The 16,741-nt window shown below is 45.0% G+C and overlaps 1 protein-coding gene across 2 annotated transcripts in view; it reads right to left on the reverse strand.

Moving 5' to 3' along the window:
- Positions 1 to 16,741, reverse strand: part of PTPN11 (protein tyrosine phosphatase non-receptor type 11) — a 56,635-nt gene that overhangs the window by 13,735 nt on the left and 26,159 nt on the right. Inside the window, exons 7-13 of one of the 2 annotated variants that reach the window (XM_059676214.1) lie at positions 12,095 to 12,191; positions 11,207 to 11,286; positions 10,926 to 11,084; positions 6,870 to 7,001; positions 3,514 to 3,668; positions 2,547 to 2,614; positions 1,887 to 2,038 (exon numbers count right to left, since the gene is read on the reverse strand). In XM_059676214.1, the coding sequence (XP_059532197.1) occupies positions 1,887 to 2,038; positions 2,547 to 2,614; positions 3,514 to 3,668; positions 6,870 to 7,001; positions 10,926 to 11,084; positions 11,207 to 11,286; positions 12,095 to 12,191 (843 nt within the window). Of the gene's footprint in view, positions 1 to 1,886; positions 2,039 to 2,546; positions 2,615 to 3,513; positions 3,680 to 6,868; positions 7,002 to 10,925; positions 11,085 to 11,206; positions 11,287 to 12,094; positions 12,192 to 16,741 lie in introns of both variants that reach the window. The other variant, XM_059676213.1, reaches the window with a different exon arrangement.

Genomic DNA, 16,741 nt, shown 5'->3' on the forward strand with positions numbered 1-16,741 from the left:
AATCATGCATGCTGTTTAAAAATTTAACTGTGAATGGAAGTTAACAAAGAACTCTACTTCAAAATGGCAGAATGTGAGACGAACCACTTATAAAAACTCAAGCCCGGCCGGTGTGGCTCAGTGACTGAGTGTCAACCTATGAACCAGGAGGTCATGGTTCCATTCCTGGTCAGGCACATGCCCGGGTTGCAGGCTTGATCCCCAGTGTGGAGTGTGCAGGAGGCAGCAGATCAATGATTCTCTCTTATCATTGATGTTTCTATCTCTCTCTTCCTCTCCCTTCCTCTCTGAAATCAATAAAAATATAGTTTTTTTTAAAAAGCTGGGAAGGGAAGTCCCTAAATTCTCCAAAACAAGGATAAAAACCAAAGCCTCTGAATGAAATATTGAGCGCTTTTCCAAGCTTCTCCCACCAAGAGTACATTATGTGCTTTAAGACATTTCCAAAGTTTCCGCTTTGTACCCACAGTGATGCACTTCCTCTGTTTATTGGGAATCCTTCACTTTGAGCCACTTTATGCTTTAACCCTTCCTGACCCAAATTAAGTGTAACTGGAAGATAAATATACAATAGCCTATAGTAACAATCTACATATTTCAGAGCACTTACAATAACACAGTCAGATTGAAAGCATGGAAGTTCAAAACCAGTAGCTGTTAATGATTTGACCCTACGCTTCTATACATACACTGTCTCTGAAGATGTTTTTCTACAATGAAACAATCTAGTGAGTCTTCCGGTGTTAACTGAGAACCGACCAAACTAATTAGTTGCCTCTGGCTGACCATTCTTTGTGCTGCTAGGCTAGAAACTGTTCAGTAAAGGTGGCCGGTCCCATTTTGAAAAGAGCTTAGTTCCTATTTTGAGCATAGCAACGGGGCTGGGGTGGGGGAGGGGAGGGAGACAAGCATAGCTCCCCAAAAGAGCAGTCTCCTCATTTCCCTCGTCTCAGCTCATTCCTAATTAACTCAGCTTTGTGTCTGTTATGAATAGCTTCAAATGGAAAGGCTCCAGCGCCACATTCTTCATTATGCATGCTTATTAAAACTGAAATTTCACCGATTCCAACTCGACCAAATTAGTGGTTCAAACCACCGTATGCTATCAAGAGTGAAGCATTCATTTAAGAGATGGAATCAGGATAAATATGGTCTGGATTAAACTGGAACAGGCTGGAAACATCGAGACTTTAAGTTCTAAGCATGCCATGTGAGCTGGGGAAAACCGTCCCCTTCCTATGTGGCACTTCCCCAAGCTGCCAGGCCAGGAGGGTAGCATGCGGCCCCTCCCCAAGCTCCTCCAGACTGAAAAATCAGAGCCATGAAGTAGGGAATAGTTTTCAGAGAAGCCCTTCCTGGTTGGGGGAATCATTTCCCATTCCCAAATAAAGACAGTCTTCTGCCCTGGCCAGTGTGGCTCAGTTGGTGGAGCATCATCCCATGCACCAAAAGGTCACCGGTTCAATTCCTGGGCATGTAGGGGGTGTGCAGGAGGCAGCTGATCAATGTTTCTCTCTCCTCCCTAAAATCAACAAACACTTTTTTTTTGAAATGTCTCCTATCAGAGCCTGTCCTGATCAAAAGGAGAGCATTTGCTCTAGCTGGTTTGGCTCAGTGGATAGAGCATCAGCCTGTGGACTGAAAGGTCCCAGGTTCAATTCCAGTCAAGGGCACATGCCTGGATTGCAGGCTCAATCCCCAGGGTGGGGCGTGCAGGAGGCAGCCGATCAATGATTCTCTCTCATTATTGATGTTTCTATCTCTCTCCCCCTCTCCATTCCTCTCTGAAATCAATAAAAAATATATTTTTTAAAAAAGGAGAGCATTTGCCAGCTGCCCAGAAAAGAAAATGAAAGTCCGAGTGCCAGGCTGTCCAGGCTCGGTACCTGTTCTTCTTCAATCCTGCGTTGTAGTGTTTCAATATAATGCTGGACGGCCATATAGATGAACCGGTACTGTGCTTCTGTCTGGACCATCCCTGACCTCTGAGATCGCACCATCTGAATCGTTTTGGGAACATCAATGTCACAGTCGACACCTACAAAGCAAGCACACGAAGCCATCAGGAGAAGATGCAGAGCCAGGATCAAGAGGTTAATGCCCCACGGTTAGCAGACTCAGACATAAAGCACATTTAAGTCTTTAATGTTCTGACCAAGCACGTTCCAAGGGCTACAGCACTGGCCTCTGATCAATACCAATGATCCCGGACGACTACATGATAACGTGTCAGAGGTAGGGTTCCCCCACTTTCCAACTCCACCCCATCAGCGAAGAGTAAGTAGGTGGCTGGGTAGAGACCACCACTGCATATTCAACAAAAGATCACACTGGGATCCGCAGATCCTGGGCTGCATTTTACGCCAAATGCTCAAACAGCATCACTTCTGTTCTCTGGCAAATGTATTGAAAGTTGGAGTCTTCAGCCCAGATTTCTGTGAAGATTTTTAACATTCAAATTTTCTTCCCCAGGCTATTTTCACTAGCACTTTCTGACCATAAACTAAAAACAGGAACTGTAGCCTCTTGCCCTCCAGTTGACCTACCTTTCTCTCTGATGATGTCAATAAGGATATCAATCACAATGAACGTCCCTGTCCGGCCAATTCCAGCGCTGTGGGCAGAGGACAAGCAGCAATGACAATGAAGTCATTCACGGAAGTTTTATACTCAAAACCACGCTATTAATATGAATAGAACCAATATCTGCTCTTGGGAGTATTTATAAGATTGTCTATTTATATTGGGAAATATATTTGCTAAGAGCACAGGGCTTTGGAGTGAGTCCAACCTGCACTCGGAGCCCAGCTTCTCCAGCACAATGTGCCTGGGCAAAATCTTTTAACGTCCCTGATCCTCAGTTTCCTCATCTGTGAAGTGGGGATAACAGTACATACCTTATAGGGTTGTTGTGAGGATCAAATGTGAGTTGTGTGTGAAAAACATTAGCCCCAGAGCTTTTAAAAAATTGAGTAAAGTTTCATACACATCTACTTGCCCAACACATGAATGAGATTTAGGAAACCAAGCTTTCCCCAGAATAACCATGAAGCCCGAACTTAGGCACCAGAAGCCTGCAAACTCTGGGGCAGAGGCCACAGAACTGGCTTCCAGAAGCCTGGGTGAGCAGCAGTCCTAACCTTTTGAAGCAAAAAAGTATATTATTGGGGGGGGGGGGGGGAATATATGTCATTTCTTGGTAAAATAGAAGAAATGAACCCTAAATTACCCTATTAAAAAAGAAAACCAAGCAAACATTACCAGACTAGGAGCTCCTTGAGAATAAAGACTGTGTTCCCCACCCCTGTACCACCATTCCCAGTACCCAGCAGTCCTGGAGGATCTACAAGAAATAGACTTTGGGGTCAAAGTGTTCCTTAATGCAGTTTATCCATGCCTCAAAAAGAGATTAAATTTTTCCCACGGTTAGACAGCTGGGGGTGGGTAGGTTAAAAAAGCCCTGGGCGTTAGGAGCCGAGACAGGCTGTGGACGAGGGTGGGAGAGCTGGTCACCTGCAGTGCACCACCACTGGCCCCGCATCCATGATGCTCTCCTGCTTATGGTGCACCTCCTCCAGGAAGTCCAGCACACCCCCGGGGTCACTGGGCACGCCGTGGTCAGGCCAGGTCCGAAAGTGGTATTGCCAGACCGTTCTCTCCGTATTCCCCTGGAGTAGAGCCAAGAAAAACCAGAAAAGAATTAAATAAATCAAGGGATTGCGGCATTGCCTGATTTTGATCTTTCTCAGATCCCATGTGAGCCAGTCGCGCCGGTCAGCACGAAGCCCCTCCCACTCCATTTGAAGGTCCTTGTCAGTTTTCCAGATTGCTCCTCCTCTTGGATTGGGCTGAGCAACCCCGGAGTCAACTCTTGGCCTTGGTCACAGAACCCAGATGTCTAGTGCGGCAATCTGTCCTTGAGGAAACGCCAATCTAAATCAACAGCAGCGAGCATTCCTCCCTGATCAGCCTCGTCCAAGAGCAGCTCAACCCAGGAGGCCACTGAGGTCGTGGGGCCCTGGGGCTCTCCTTCCTCAAGTCACTCGTTCCTCTTTGTTCTTTTGTACCTAACCCTTCTCCCCTCCCCCAACCACACATTTTTATTATAATATCATAATATTTGCATTTCTTCTGTCAAGTACAAAATAGATAAGAAGTCAGGCTTTGCAATCAGATGGCTGGATTTAGGCCAAAATCCCAGCATGCACACACACTGTAGTGACTGGACAGCTCTAGGCCTCAATTTCTTCCTTTGCAAATAGGAACAATAATCCCTCTCTCATACCACTGTGAGGATTAAACAGGAGCAACTAAACACACAGCCACTGCTCTGCAGATGGGAGGAGACTCAGCATGTGGGCTCCTCTAAGGACAGTGATCACTAATTAAGGTCAACCATGGTCCCAAGACTGCAAAACACGCAAAAGCATCACGTGCGGGGTCCACCCGGGTGAAGTCACTGAGCAGCACTATTCATCGTTACATCTCCTTCTGGATCTGGAGACAATCCAAGCTAAGTGACATTTTAAAAGGGGATTTAAAAACAAGGACAGAGTAACTAGACCAGTGTCCACAACCAGAATCTGAACCACAATTAGGATCTTTTCTTGAATGATGTGCATTTAATTTGCTGACATCACGAAAAAGATTTTTCTGGATGTTACTGGTTAGCTAAAAATCAAGGGGCGACACAGTTGCAGGAAGGACAGTTGGGGAATGAGAGAGACCAGCTCCCTACTCATCCATGCTCCTCCTTGATAAAGGCCCCTCAGGTCCCTGCCCCAACTTCTCCTTCCCAGGCAGTTAGGAGGCTTAAATGAAATGATGTGACAGCACGTTAGAAAATATGTAACGTGTTATATAAAAAGCAGATAATAGGTGACCAGCAATTCTGGAGAAATGATGGGTCCTGTGTCACCACCTGCATCAGAGGTGCAGCACAAAAACCCAAACACCAACCCTTCCCATACCTGCTGCTCAAAAATCTCTGATACAAGATGGATGGTTTATCACTAAAATTGAAGAAAACCCCATTTGGAATCCTTGTCCAATGTCTTCTAAATCTCGCTCGCATTTCTGCTCGACAGCTGCCGTTTCCCAGCTCCTCTCGGCCACCATCTGAACTGCACGCCCACTGACATCAGAAGTCCCAGCATCCATCCTGGACCACAATCTCTGAGGTTTCCAACCCACTTTAGCCCCACCTCCAGGCGCTTCACTGAGCCCCTGCTCAGATTCCACACACTATCCTGACAATCACTCTCCATCACACACCCTCTCCATACACTGTGACCCCAGGCAAAGCCCCCCAGACCGGACAGACACAACCACCCACTTCCTCTATTTGTATGGGAGAAACAGGGTAGAGTGTCCATGGAGGAAAGTCACACAACCAGGTAATTGGTGTCATAAATATTCACATTCACCACCTCATTGGGGCACTCAGCACTGCCCAGAAATTTACTGGATTTCTTGCCATAGCCCACTGTCCACTCGGGCTCAAAACCCTAAGATGTCTCTAATTCTTCCTCCTCCTCCAATAATAGCCAAACTACCCCCTCGCCCTGCAGACTTCATGCCTAGGACTCTTTCACATCCATGGCTTTTCTTGCAGAGTTTGTTCTGGCATTTTAACAAAATGTGCATTTCCATAGGAAGGACTAAGAAGGGAACAACAAGCAAAACAACTGCTGGCGTCTCTGGGAGATGTAGAGAGAAGGCCATTAGACCCAGACCATTGCAGAGGCTCTGAACAGGCCTCCCGACCATCGGGATCACCCATCCAACCCCTCTCCCACTGCCCCGCTACCAGACACCTTCCTGGCACTCCATTCTGCATGTGTTCACTCGGCTGAGAACAGTCACAGGTTCTATGACAACTAATAAATAAAGTTCACACTTCTCAACATAGTGCTAAGACTCGGCCCCGACTTGGTCCCAACCTGTCTCAACACAAGTTTATCCCCTAGATTCCCAAGTGCCTTCGTTCCCCATAAACCCCACTTTCCTGCAGTTTGCACTTCAATGCCGTGGCTCACAATGGCACCTCTGTCTGGGAATTCATCTCGCACGGAATCCCCATCCTTAAGGGCCCAACCTCTTCTGAGACTGTCTCCCTGGTGCCCTAGCTGGAAGGAAGCCCAGCCTTGGCAACACCATGGCACCTCAGATGTGTGGGATGGCCTGTGTCTGCTCTCGAGTACGGCTACTTGTACATGTGGTTTCTTCCTGCTATGTGATCACAATTCCTTAAAGACAAAGACTGTTTCATTAAGCTTTGTATCCCCAAAGGCCTTGAATAAGAAAGCCCCTCTCTAACCATCCAATTAAATAAATCCAAACCTAACCATGCCATCTAAAGTCAGTCAGTCCAGGGACAAACCTGAACTATATGCAGTTAAAATCTGATGCCGTGAAATCTGATCACTAAATAGGCCTCAGGACCTTTGCACTTGCTGCTCCCTGTGCTTGGGACCCTCTTCTCTGAACTCTAGATTCCAGACTCCTCCACCTTCAGGTCTCAGCTCAAGTGACACTCCCTCAGAGAAGCCCTCCCTGTGTACTCCATCTCAAGTACCCACTCACTCTATAGCATGCCACCCTGTGCCTTTGCAGTCGGCACAATCAGAAAACTTAGTTGCTCATTTAAATTTTAAACTTCTATCTCTAAGCTCTGGGAGAGCAAAGGCTGTAGGTCTTGTCTGCAATGTACCAGCAGTGCCTCGAGAGTACCTGGCACATAGAAGGCATTCAACAAATGGCTGCTGAACCAATGAGTGAATGAATGGATGAATGATTGTAACTGCATGACCCTGGGTTGCGTATCATAAACAGTTCCCAAAGTCTCTAAAATACGACAATATACTTACTTGTCCAACCTTTGACAGTTTAAGTTCTCTTAACGTATAGTCATGAGCGGCGCTTTCTTTGACGTTCCTAACACGCATGACCCCATATTCTTTCAAAGCAAACTCATCGGGCCAGTATTTGACACATTTACTCTGGAAGGGAAGAGATATAAAAAGACAGTTAATGTCTGTGAACCAGCAGAAAGCAAATGTCCAAGTTTTGCTTAACAACCACTAATCTGGAGAATGGCCTTTCCATCATTGAACTGTTGGATTTCCAAAGAAAAGGAGAGAAGAGTTCCAATTAGAAAGCAGGGACTTGGAGAACCAGGGAGGAGGGGAAAGAAAAGGCCATGTGTGCAGAGCTGTCCCATCCAACACTCAGGTCAAAGGATAGTCTATGCTTGTTTATTTAATTCTAAAGAATCAAAGATGTGCCCAGCCGGGGCAGCTTAGCGGTTGAACATCAACCTATGAACCAGAAAGTCGCGGTTCCATTCCCAGTCAGGTCATATGCCTGGGTTTGTGGGCTCAATCCCCAATGTGAGGCGTGCAGGAGGCAGCCGATCAATGATTCTCTCTTATCAATCATTAATGTTTCTCTCTCTGAAACCAATAAAAATATATTAAAAAAAAAAAAGACTCAAAAGATGCAAAGAGAGGAAATGCCAGGTTGAGGGTGCTGTCTAGCAACCACTGAGATTTGAATTCTAGAGATCTGCCAGCCGCTCCGCAGGGGAGGCAAGCAAGGACTCTGGAGGTGGATGAGCTGCCCAACAAGCCAGACCGTCTGGTTCATTTCCACCCCTGTGTAGGAGGGTTCTGCGCCTTATCTAACCCAAGTGTGAATACCTCCAGCACAGCAAGGCAGCCGCCAGGGTTTTGAACCAGCTGCTTTTTCTATATCCAGACCCATTTGCTACCTACTGCACACGTCACCTTCACTTAACTGGGTGCCTGGGAACGCCAAGCCTGCAAGAGCTGCTGGCTTCAGAGCAGGCAGATGGGAAAATATAGCACCAAGAAACCATTCTTGCTGCCAAAGAGGAAGACACTCCGCTCCATGAGAGAGGAGTCTGTATATATATGTGCCCTGAGTAAATAATGATGTTGTGTTTTGGGGTCTTTTTTCTGGGCAGGGTCACCGATGCTACTTCCTTTCCACAACCAGACACAAATATCAGCAAAAGACAATTTCCTTGTATTTTAGGAAAATGGAGAAATTCCCAGTTATAAAAAGGGACGTATCAGAGCAGCTGCAGACTAGCCCCCCACAGTCAATGGTCAATTACAGAAAAGAAAAACATGGTAGGAGGAACATTCAACGAATTTAATGAATGGTGCCACTTTTTTGCTTGGCACAGCTTGGGGTCATTGATTTATTATTATTTTGAATTCGGCTTTCCCTCCAGTGTTTTATAGATCTAAATACCCTGTGACAGATTTAATACCATTTTCCCCAAATGAACACCTTTAATATTAATTGTACTCAAGGCTGTTACTGGCTAATCAATTTGAGGACTGCTGTCGCTCAAGAGAACATAAAATTAAATCGTAACTCTAAAAACATTTTGGCTCACTTTAAATAGCTGTGAAGTACTACAGCCCACTTCCCACTTTTCCAAACTCTGATGTACACCTTGACACAAAATCTCTAAACTGTGAGGGCTAATACTTTAGTTTTGAAATTCAAGCCCAGGGATCCAAAGGAATCCAGTCTGGCTTTTATTCTGTTCGGGTAGCAGGGATGATGCTGAGACAGCAGGGTGTCAGGAGGCCTGTGGAGAGAATAAAAGCCCTCATGTCACCCTCTCCACCCACGAAGTGAAGGGGAAGAACAGGAAGGCAGGCGCGGGCTGGGATGAAGAAGTGAGGAGGAGGCAGTGATCGGGCCCAGTGTCTGCTGTAGGAGCCTCTGGCAGCTCATCTGAAAGAGACAATAATGATCCTTCTGAAGGGATACGAGCATCCTGTCTTTACACCCTCAAGTCCTCTGAGAAACAGGTGGCCTCCTATAACTCTCATCGGGCAACACATAGAAAAGGGGTTCAAGGGAGTTCAGCTTTCCTTTCCATACTGAGGGCAGGTGACACTCACCTGAAGCGGGAACTATGAAGATGCCTTAACTCGTCCATTAATTCAAGAACAGCTAATGTTACTGCAGGAGACCTTTGTTTCACAAAGACCAGATCAGGCCTCAAAGATCTTCAGACGCATATCAACCACTAGTACAACAATGAAAATCTTATCCAATCACACTGCCCTTCACAACTACAAGAAAATTACAGTAAGAGGGCTAAAATCCAAAATCGCCCATCTGTCTTATGTTTAACTTACAGGTATGACTGCCTCATTCCATGCAGCTTTTATTGAAGCCAAATCAAGTATGTCTAAAAACACACTTTGCCTAGAACACAAACACAAACACAGAACTTTTCCAAACTAAGAAAGCTGCGTGGACAGACTGGCTTTGGCTAACACACAGCTATCACTCAATGAGATCTGTCTGCTTCTCTGTGAGGGTGGATGTTACAATTTCTGAACACCTGAAGTGTCATGAAGAGTGTGAGGAGATGGCTGCTAGGCATGCGCAGCTGGGGAGCGTGCACACTGGGAAACCACTCTGGAAGGCAGTTTGGCAGAACCTACATAAATTTTCAACATGCACACCCTATGACCTAGCAATTCCCGACATCTATCCTAGAGAAACACTTGCCACATAGACACAGAAGCAAGAATAAGACTGTTCACTTCGGCACTATTTAGAAAAACTGAACACTTACATGCCCTGCACACGATGGTTAAATAAATTATGATAAATATACACCATGAAATGTCATGCAATTACTGAGACAGAAGTTAGAACATGTATTTAGTGGGAGAAATACCCAAGATGCACAATAAAGTTACAGTATGAAAGCACTTTTTCATATAGTATTTTTCAGAAAATAGTACTATATACTTCTATAGGTACATATATGTAGGTAAAGGCATAAATATGTAAATATAGGTATGTAATGCCGATAGCAATGCCTTTAATACCTATACATATGTAAACGCCAAGAAGAGTGTAGAATAATACACATCAAACAGGGTTTATGTTGGAGGAGGGGACTAAAGTGGATGGACAAGGGATGGTGATAAAGGCAACTTTAGTAATAACTGTGCTTGAATATTTAATTGAATGTATTGTTCAGGTCATTCAAATTACTTTCTAAATGCTTAAAAGTCATGAACAGTAAGTTTATGTGACCAGGGAAATCACTGTTGGTTTACTAGTACTCTAATCACCTGAAAGCACCAGGCAGGCCCTTCTTACACTCCCTTTTCAACCACTGTTTCTGGATACACCGGAGTAACAGCTGGATTTGCCCTCCCACCTTAAACAATTGAAAAACCAGAAAAATGAAATAACGTGTAATAGGATTAGTAATAAGAACGTTAAAAGTTATTATAAATGTATTCTATGTGTTCAAAGGTATAGGGGATGATGCACAAGTATAAAAGAAGATATTTGCCCTAGCCAGTTTGGCTCAGTGGATAGAGTGTCGGCCTGCAGACTGAAAGGTCCCGGGTTCGATTCCAGTCAAGGGCATGTACCTTGGTTGCAGGCACATCCCCAGTGGGAGGTGTGCAGGAGGCAGCTGATCGATGTTTCTCTCTCATCGATGTTTCTAACTCTCTATCTCTCTCCCTTCCTCTCTGTAGAAAATCAATTAAAATATTTTTTTTTAAGAAAAGAAGATATTAAAAAGACCTTAATAAAACTTCTAGAGGTGAAATGGACAATATCTGAATGAAAAATACACACTGAATAGGGCTAACAGATTACACACTGTGGTGTTGGAAAAAAACACCACACATGTAAATCCACAGATCCAAGAAGCTCAATGAACCCCAAGCAGAAGAAACCTAAAGAAAACTATACCAAGGCACATCATCATCAAATTTCCTCAACGTCCTTTTTTCCAGAGGGTCGGTTAGCTTCAGCTTAACTTGTTTATTCAATTCTTAACATGGTCAACCTGACGTGAGCAATCATTTTAAAATATTTTATCAGAAAAGTATTTAATATACCTTTCCTCTCTCCACTTCTTTCGTTGTCATGACAATCACTCGGGAGTTCTCTTGAAACACCATACGCCAAAAGTCATTCACCGTATTTTGCAGACAGCCTTGTGTAGCAATATAACTCTTTTTGGGCTTTGAATTGTTGCACTTGGTTTCAAATTCAGGCTAGAAATTTAAGAAGAAAATCCGTCCAACATTTGAAAGTTGCTTTTAGGACAGAAGAAAGGATTTAAAATAAAAAATAAAAATATGTATGGTCAGAAGACGCTGTGAAGAGCTAAGTTTACCATGATAATATTTGCATTGATGTAATCGGACACAGGCTCGTTGGGGTCACCGTCATGTAGAACAACCCTGGTATGATCGACTGGAAGAAAAAGACCACAGTCACCAAAGTACTCAGACCTCTTCAGGACAAACCTGTTCAAATCCGTTCATCCTCAACATAGTCCAAGTTGTGTTCATTTAATGATAAAACCACATTAAAAAATTAAATCCTAAATTAGCATAACAATAACCTGAGCACCACACTTTGCCTTTCTTTAAGAGAATAGTCATAATGCCATTTTCCTGGTTTTGATAATATACTATGGACATATAGGATTTATCACTGGAAGTGCCATTTCTGGGACCCTCGTCCAAGGCCTCCATCCTTCTGGGCCTCTTTTTCCCATGGTTCCCTATGGGCTCCACCTGACAGCATCTGGGTTTAATGAGCTGCGCCTTCTGAGCCAAGTGCAGGTATGCACCCGAATCTCCAGTCTCAGGAGCTAGTGGCATCAGGGAGCAGAGCGAAGAGCCCTCGAAGGAGCTTGTCTGTCCCCAGGTGAAGGAACAGAGCCTCAGAAAGAAGGTGTGCCCCAGGAGCCAGGTACCACAGAGCAAGGACACAAGCCCGGGACCCCAAAGGGCTCCTGGTGTGGCCTGACACTGGGAGATCATCGCTCTTAGGCAAACAGATTAATCAACAGAAGAAAACAACCACACTCAAAGCCTCCGCCTGGCAGTTTCACTCAGTAATCAGCACGCAGGAACTCCGTGAATGAGGCCAGCAGTCCCTGTCCCAGTGGTTTAGTTTGGAAACGGCTCACAATTAAAAGAGGCTAAGGCCTTGGATCCGCTGCAAATGAAAATCTGCAAGAGTGACGATGACTGAGCAGAATACTGATACTTACAGGGCAGGATGTTTTTATATCTGTTTTTGTTTTTATTTTCTTGCCTCTGGCCCTCTTTTCGGCTATAGAGAAGTTTGCACTCCTGTTGCTGTAGTGTCTAGAGAGAAGCAAAAGTAAATATTATTATGCGTCAAAAGCTTTAAAAAAAGACAACTTGGCTTGGTTTCTGCTTTAAGGAATTTATCCCAGGAAATGTTCACAGTCCTGAGCAATAATTCTAAGAATGCTCATGTTAACACTGTACCAACAGTGGCAAAAACACCAGAAACAACATAAATGGCCAATGGAAACAGCTGCCTAAATAACACTATTGTTCATTCATACAAAAGAACCTTCTGCAGCCATTTAAAAGATGTTCTTGGAGACTACTTCATGCCTTGGAAAAAGAATCAGAGTAAGTGTTAAGTGAAAAGAAGCTCTACCTTGCAAAACTGTGTATGACGGAAGCCATATGTTTTGCACTCATATGTAAGATATGGCAGAAGGATTACCCCAAAAAGCAATGGGGTTCTGTGTCAGATTAGTGGGATTATGAAGGCCCTTTCTCCTACTCCTCCTTCTCCTTCTCTATTTTCTCACCTTTTTTTTCTTACATTTTCTACAATGAATAAGTATTTATAAAAGATAAGCCTTTTAAAATAACAATTACTGAGAATAAAGAGGGTAAAGTGAACCAAATACATGCTGACAGAAGATTAGACTTGGGTGATGAGCACACAGCAGAGCATACAGATGCCATATTATAAAGTTATAGGCCTGAAATTCATGTTAGTAGCCAGTGCTACCCGAATAAATTTAATTTTTTAAAAAGAATGAAAGCCAGTGGGTACTGGTGTACAGGATACAAATAACAGATGTGACCCATGTTCTCGAGGAGCTGTTGGCCCGCCTCCTTTTACCATTGTTTAATTCAGAGCAACCCTTACAGATGTCAGTTGTCACATTTAAATACCAGAGAACCGAAGTGGTTGGGGACTGGGCCGCAGTCATGTGAGCTTTGTGAGCAAGGCTCTGCAGACCTCCTTTGTTAGAGCCACAGGCAGCCAGCCTGTATCTACATAGACATCCATCCCCTCATGGCCTTCCGAGCCAGAGAGTGAAGAAGAAAACTCGGGGTCCTGAGGCAAGTGGTCAGGAAGGGCACCTCTGCAGGGAAGGGAGGTGGAGACCACGGGAAAGAAAGGGACTAACACAGGCAGCCACAGCGGGACTGGAACTGGCCCCATCAGAAGAGGGAATGTGCCCTAGCCGGTTTTGCTCAGTGGATAGAGTGTTGGCCTGAGGACTGAAGGGTGCCTGGTTCGATTCTGCTCAAGGGCACATGCCTGGGTTGCAGGCCCAATCTCCAGTAAGGAGTGTGCAGGAGGCAGCCGATCAATGATTCTCTTTCATCACTAATGTTTCTATCTCTCTCTCCCTCTCCCTTCCTCTCTGAAATCAATAAAAATATATAAAAAAAAAGAAGAAGAAAAGGAAGAAGAGGAGGAGGAGGAGGAGGAGGAGGAGGAGGAGGAGAAGGGGATGTAGGGAAGTGGAAAGTAGGCGGAGCTGCAGGACAGACAGGAGGGTGGATAAGCCAGGCTGAAGCATTTTTAAGGGGTAGGTTTTATTCTCAAAATGACAAAAAGTGCCTCTTTGGGGGACCGTTAGTTTCAAAGAAACCTAATCTGTAACAGGAAATCACGAAAGTGAAAGGGCAAATCAAGAAAGTGAAAGGCAGACTAAAAAGAAGAGGAAAAATATATATAATTTATATATATTATGTATAGACATATTTTGTATATGTGTTATGTATATATACTTATATATACATGTTATAAATATATATACCTTATATATACATAATATAAATAAATGTCAAAATGGTTACTCCTTAAAGATTTCTACAAAAGTGCCAGAGTCAATATTTCATAACACAGCAGCCCTGTTATTTCCACCTCATTTGTCTGAATTTCACAGACATGGTATGAAAGTCAGGAGTTTAAATTGCCATTTAACTCTCATTTTCAAAATGCAATATTCAGCCGTGACACCGGGCAAATAACGAAAGTGTTTAGCTAGCTGGAACCTGGGCAGAAGTAAAATACAATGTGAGCAGAACTGTGACAATGAAACAACTCTTCAAAAGTCTTAAATGAGTGCAGATTAATTAAAGCCATCTGCCGTCTTCAAGCCAGCATTTCCTCTGAACAGTGAGCCAGTCTTACTGAGCAGTATTTGCCGTGTTATTAGGAAGGAGGTTCAATCTTGATTTTTGAACATTAAGGTGAAGTCCAAAAAGTCCAAATACTATGAACTGACTCAATTGCTTAAAAATCAACGAAGAAAAACACCTCCAACAAAAGCTAAACGAATTTGACACTTAGGAAACAAACTTCACATGATACGTCACTGGCGGAGGGCGCATGGCCAGAGCAGTCTCTACAAAAGGTGCGTTTCATCCAGGCCCTCTCTGTTTAATCACCTTCCCTCTCTCCCTCTGCCTTCAAGGTCAAGTCCAAGCTTTTCAGAACAACTCACAAGGCCTTCTCTTCTGAGCTCATGGAGGCCTGCCTCTAACCTCAGCTTTTACTTCACCAAGTTACTAGCCTGTCTGTAGCTCAGGTTCCTCCAGTGTAAAGTGAGGATAATCCTAATTCCCTACCCCACAGAGCTGGTGGAAGAGTGACATGAGATTACTTTGTGAAGTACAGAAACGGGCCTGGCATACAAGGAAGCACATAAGCCCAGTCAGTGTGGCTCAGTGGTTGAACATCAACCCATGAACCAAGAAGTCAAGGTTCAATTACCGATCTGGGCACATGTCCGGGTTGCAGGCTCAATCTCTAGTAGGGGGCGTGCAGGAGGCAGCCGATGGATGATGTTTCTATCTTATCCATGTTTCTATCTCTCTCTCCCTCCCTTCCTCTCTCTCTAAAAATCAATAATTTTTTTTTAAAGCACATCCCTAGCTGGTTTGGCTCAGTGGATAGAGTGTTGGTCTGAGGACCCGAACAGTCCAGGGTTTGATTCCAGTCAAGGGCACATACCTCAGTTGCAGGCTCCCCCACAGCCTGGGCCCTGGACGGGGCTTGTGCAGAAGGCAACCAATTGATGTGTTTCTCTCACATCGATATTTCTCTCTGTCTTTCCCTCTCTCTTCCACTCTAAAAATCAATGGAGCCCTGGACAGCTTGGCTCAGTGTATAGAGCGTCAGCCTGCAGACTGAAGGGTCCTGGGTTCGATTCCAGTCAGGCCCATTCCCAGGTTGTGGGCTTGATCCCCAGTGGAGGTGTGCAGGAGGCAGCCAGTCAATGATTCTCTCTCATCATTGATGTTTCGCTCTCTCTTTCCTTCTCCCTTCCTCTCTGAAATCAATAAAAAATACCTTTAAATAAATCAATGGGTGAGGATTTAAAAAAAAAAAAAAAGAAGGAAAGGACAGGCAGAACCCCTGTCCCAAGCACAGTCAGGTGCTACCTGGCAGCTGTCTGCCATTAATAAGGACTAGCAATGTGTCGTCCCCCCCACCCCCAGCTCATTCCTCAGTGCCCATCAGCCCATTCTCATCTGTGTCCTTGCCTGAACACATTTCATTTCCCACAGAGAAAGGCTGTCATCCATCTACAGCCAGGCTGACAATAAAAAGAATTCAGAAGTTGTGAGTTCCCAAGCTCTGCTCTGAGGCTCCAACAGCCATGAGATCATCAGCAACCCCTGCTGAGGGTGCTTCCTCCCCAGCACCAGGCTGAGGGCTGGGAGAGGCAGAAGAAGGCCCAGCAAGCCCTGCCCCCAAGTTACATTCCTTTCCTGGCTTATCTTCCACAACCTCCTTCTCTCCAGCAGCCCCTGGGGCACCAAAAGCTGAGAAGGACTGTGTCTCCACCAAAGATAAGGCTGGGAGAGGAGCAAACAAGGCCCCTGTAAAGCTGAGACACAAGCTCCAGACACCCTGTTTCCCCAGCAACACAGCTCAGGGGTTTGCACCAAAGATGAACCCTCAAAAGGGCCAGAGGCCAGTTCCAGCCACCTGATTGCATGAGTCAAAGCAGATCTGGAGACAATGGACTGCATCAAACTATTAAACCTTTAAAGGCATCAAGAGAAAATCAAGACCCTAATCCAAGTTGTACATGTGGGAGATCCCAGCAGCACGACTGCCTGTGGATGCGACAAGTACTCACTGTGCAGAACCGTCCCCCACATTTAGGGCCAGTGAACTGCTCCCCACCCGTGGCCCCCAAAACGCCAGTAGCGGCTCCCCCAGTCAATGCGATGACCAAAAAGAAACCCCTACAGCCCTGGCCGGTTTGGCTCAGTGGATAGAGCGTTGGCCCACAGACTGAAGGGGCCCAGGTTCAATTCATGTCAAGGGCACATGCCTCCATTGCAGGTTCAATCCCCAGCCTTGGTTGGGGCTTGTGTGGGAGGCAACTAATCAACGTGTTTCTCTTACATCGATGTTCCTCTGTCTCTCCCCCTCCCTTCCACTCTCTCTAAAAATCAATGGGAAATATCCTTGGGTGAGAATTAACAAAAAAAATACGTAAGTAAAGAGGGAAGGAGCTAAGAAGAAATGGAGGGCACAGCACAAGTCCACTCGATGAGGAAGACAAGACAATGGCAGAGACAGAAAGTAGAAGGTCCTTTAAAGGCAAAGGGAAAAA

The sequence above is a fragment of the Myotis daubentonii genome, chromosome 19 (assembly GCF_963259705.1).
Source record: "Myotis daubentonii chromosome 19, mMyoDau2.1, whole genome shotgun sequence".
Lineage (NCBI taxonomy): Eukaryota > Metazoa > Chordata > Mammalia > Chiroptera > Vespertilionidae > Myotis > Myotis daubentonii.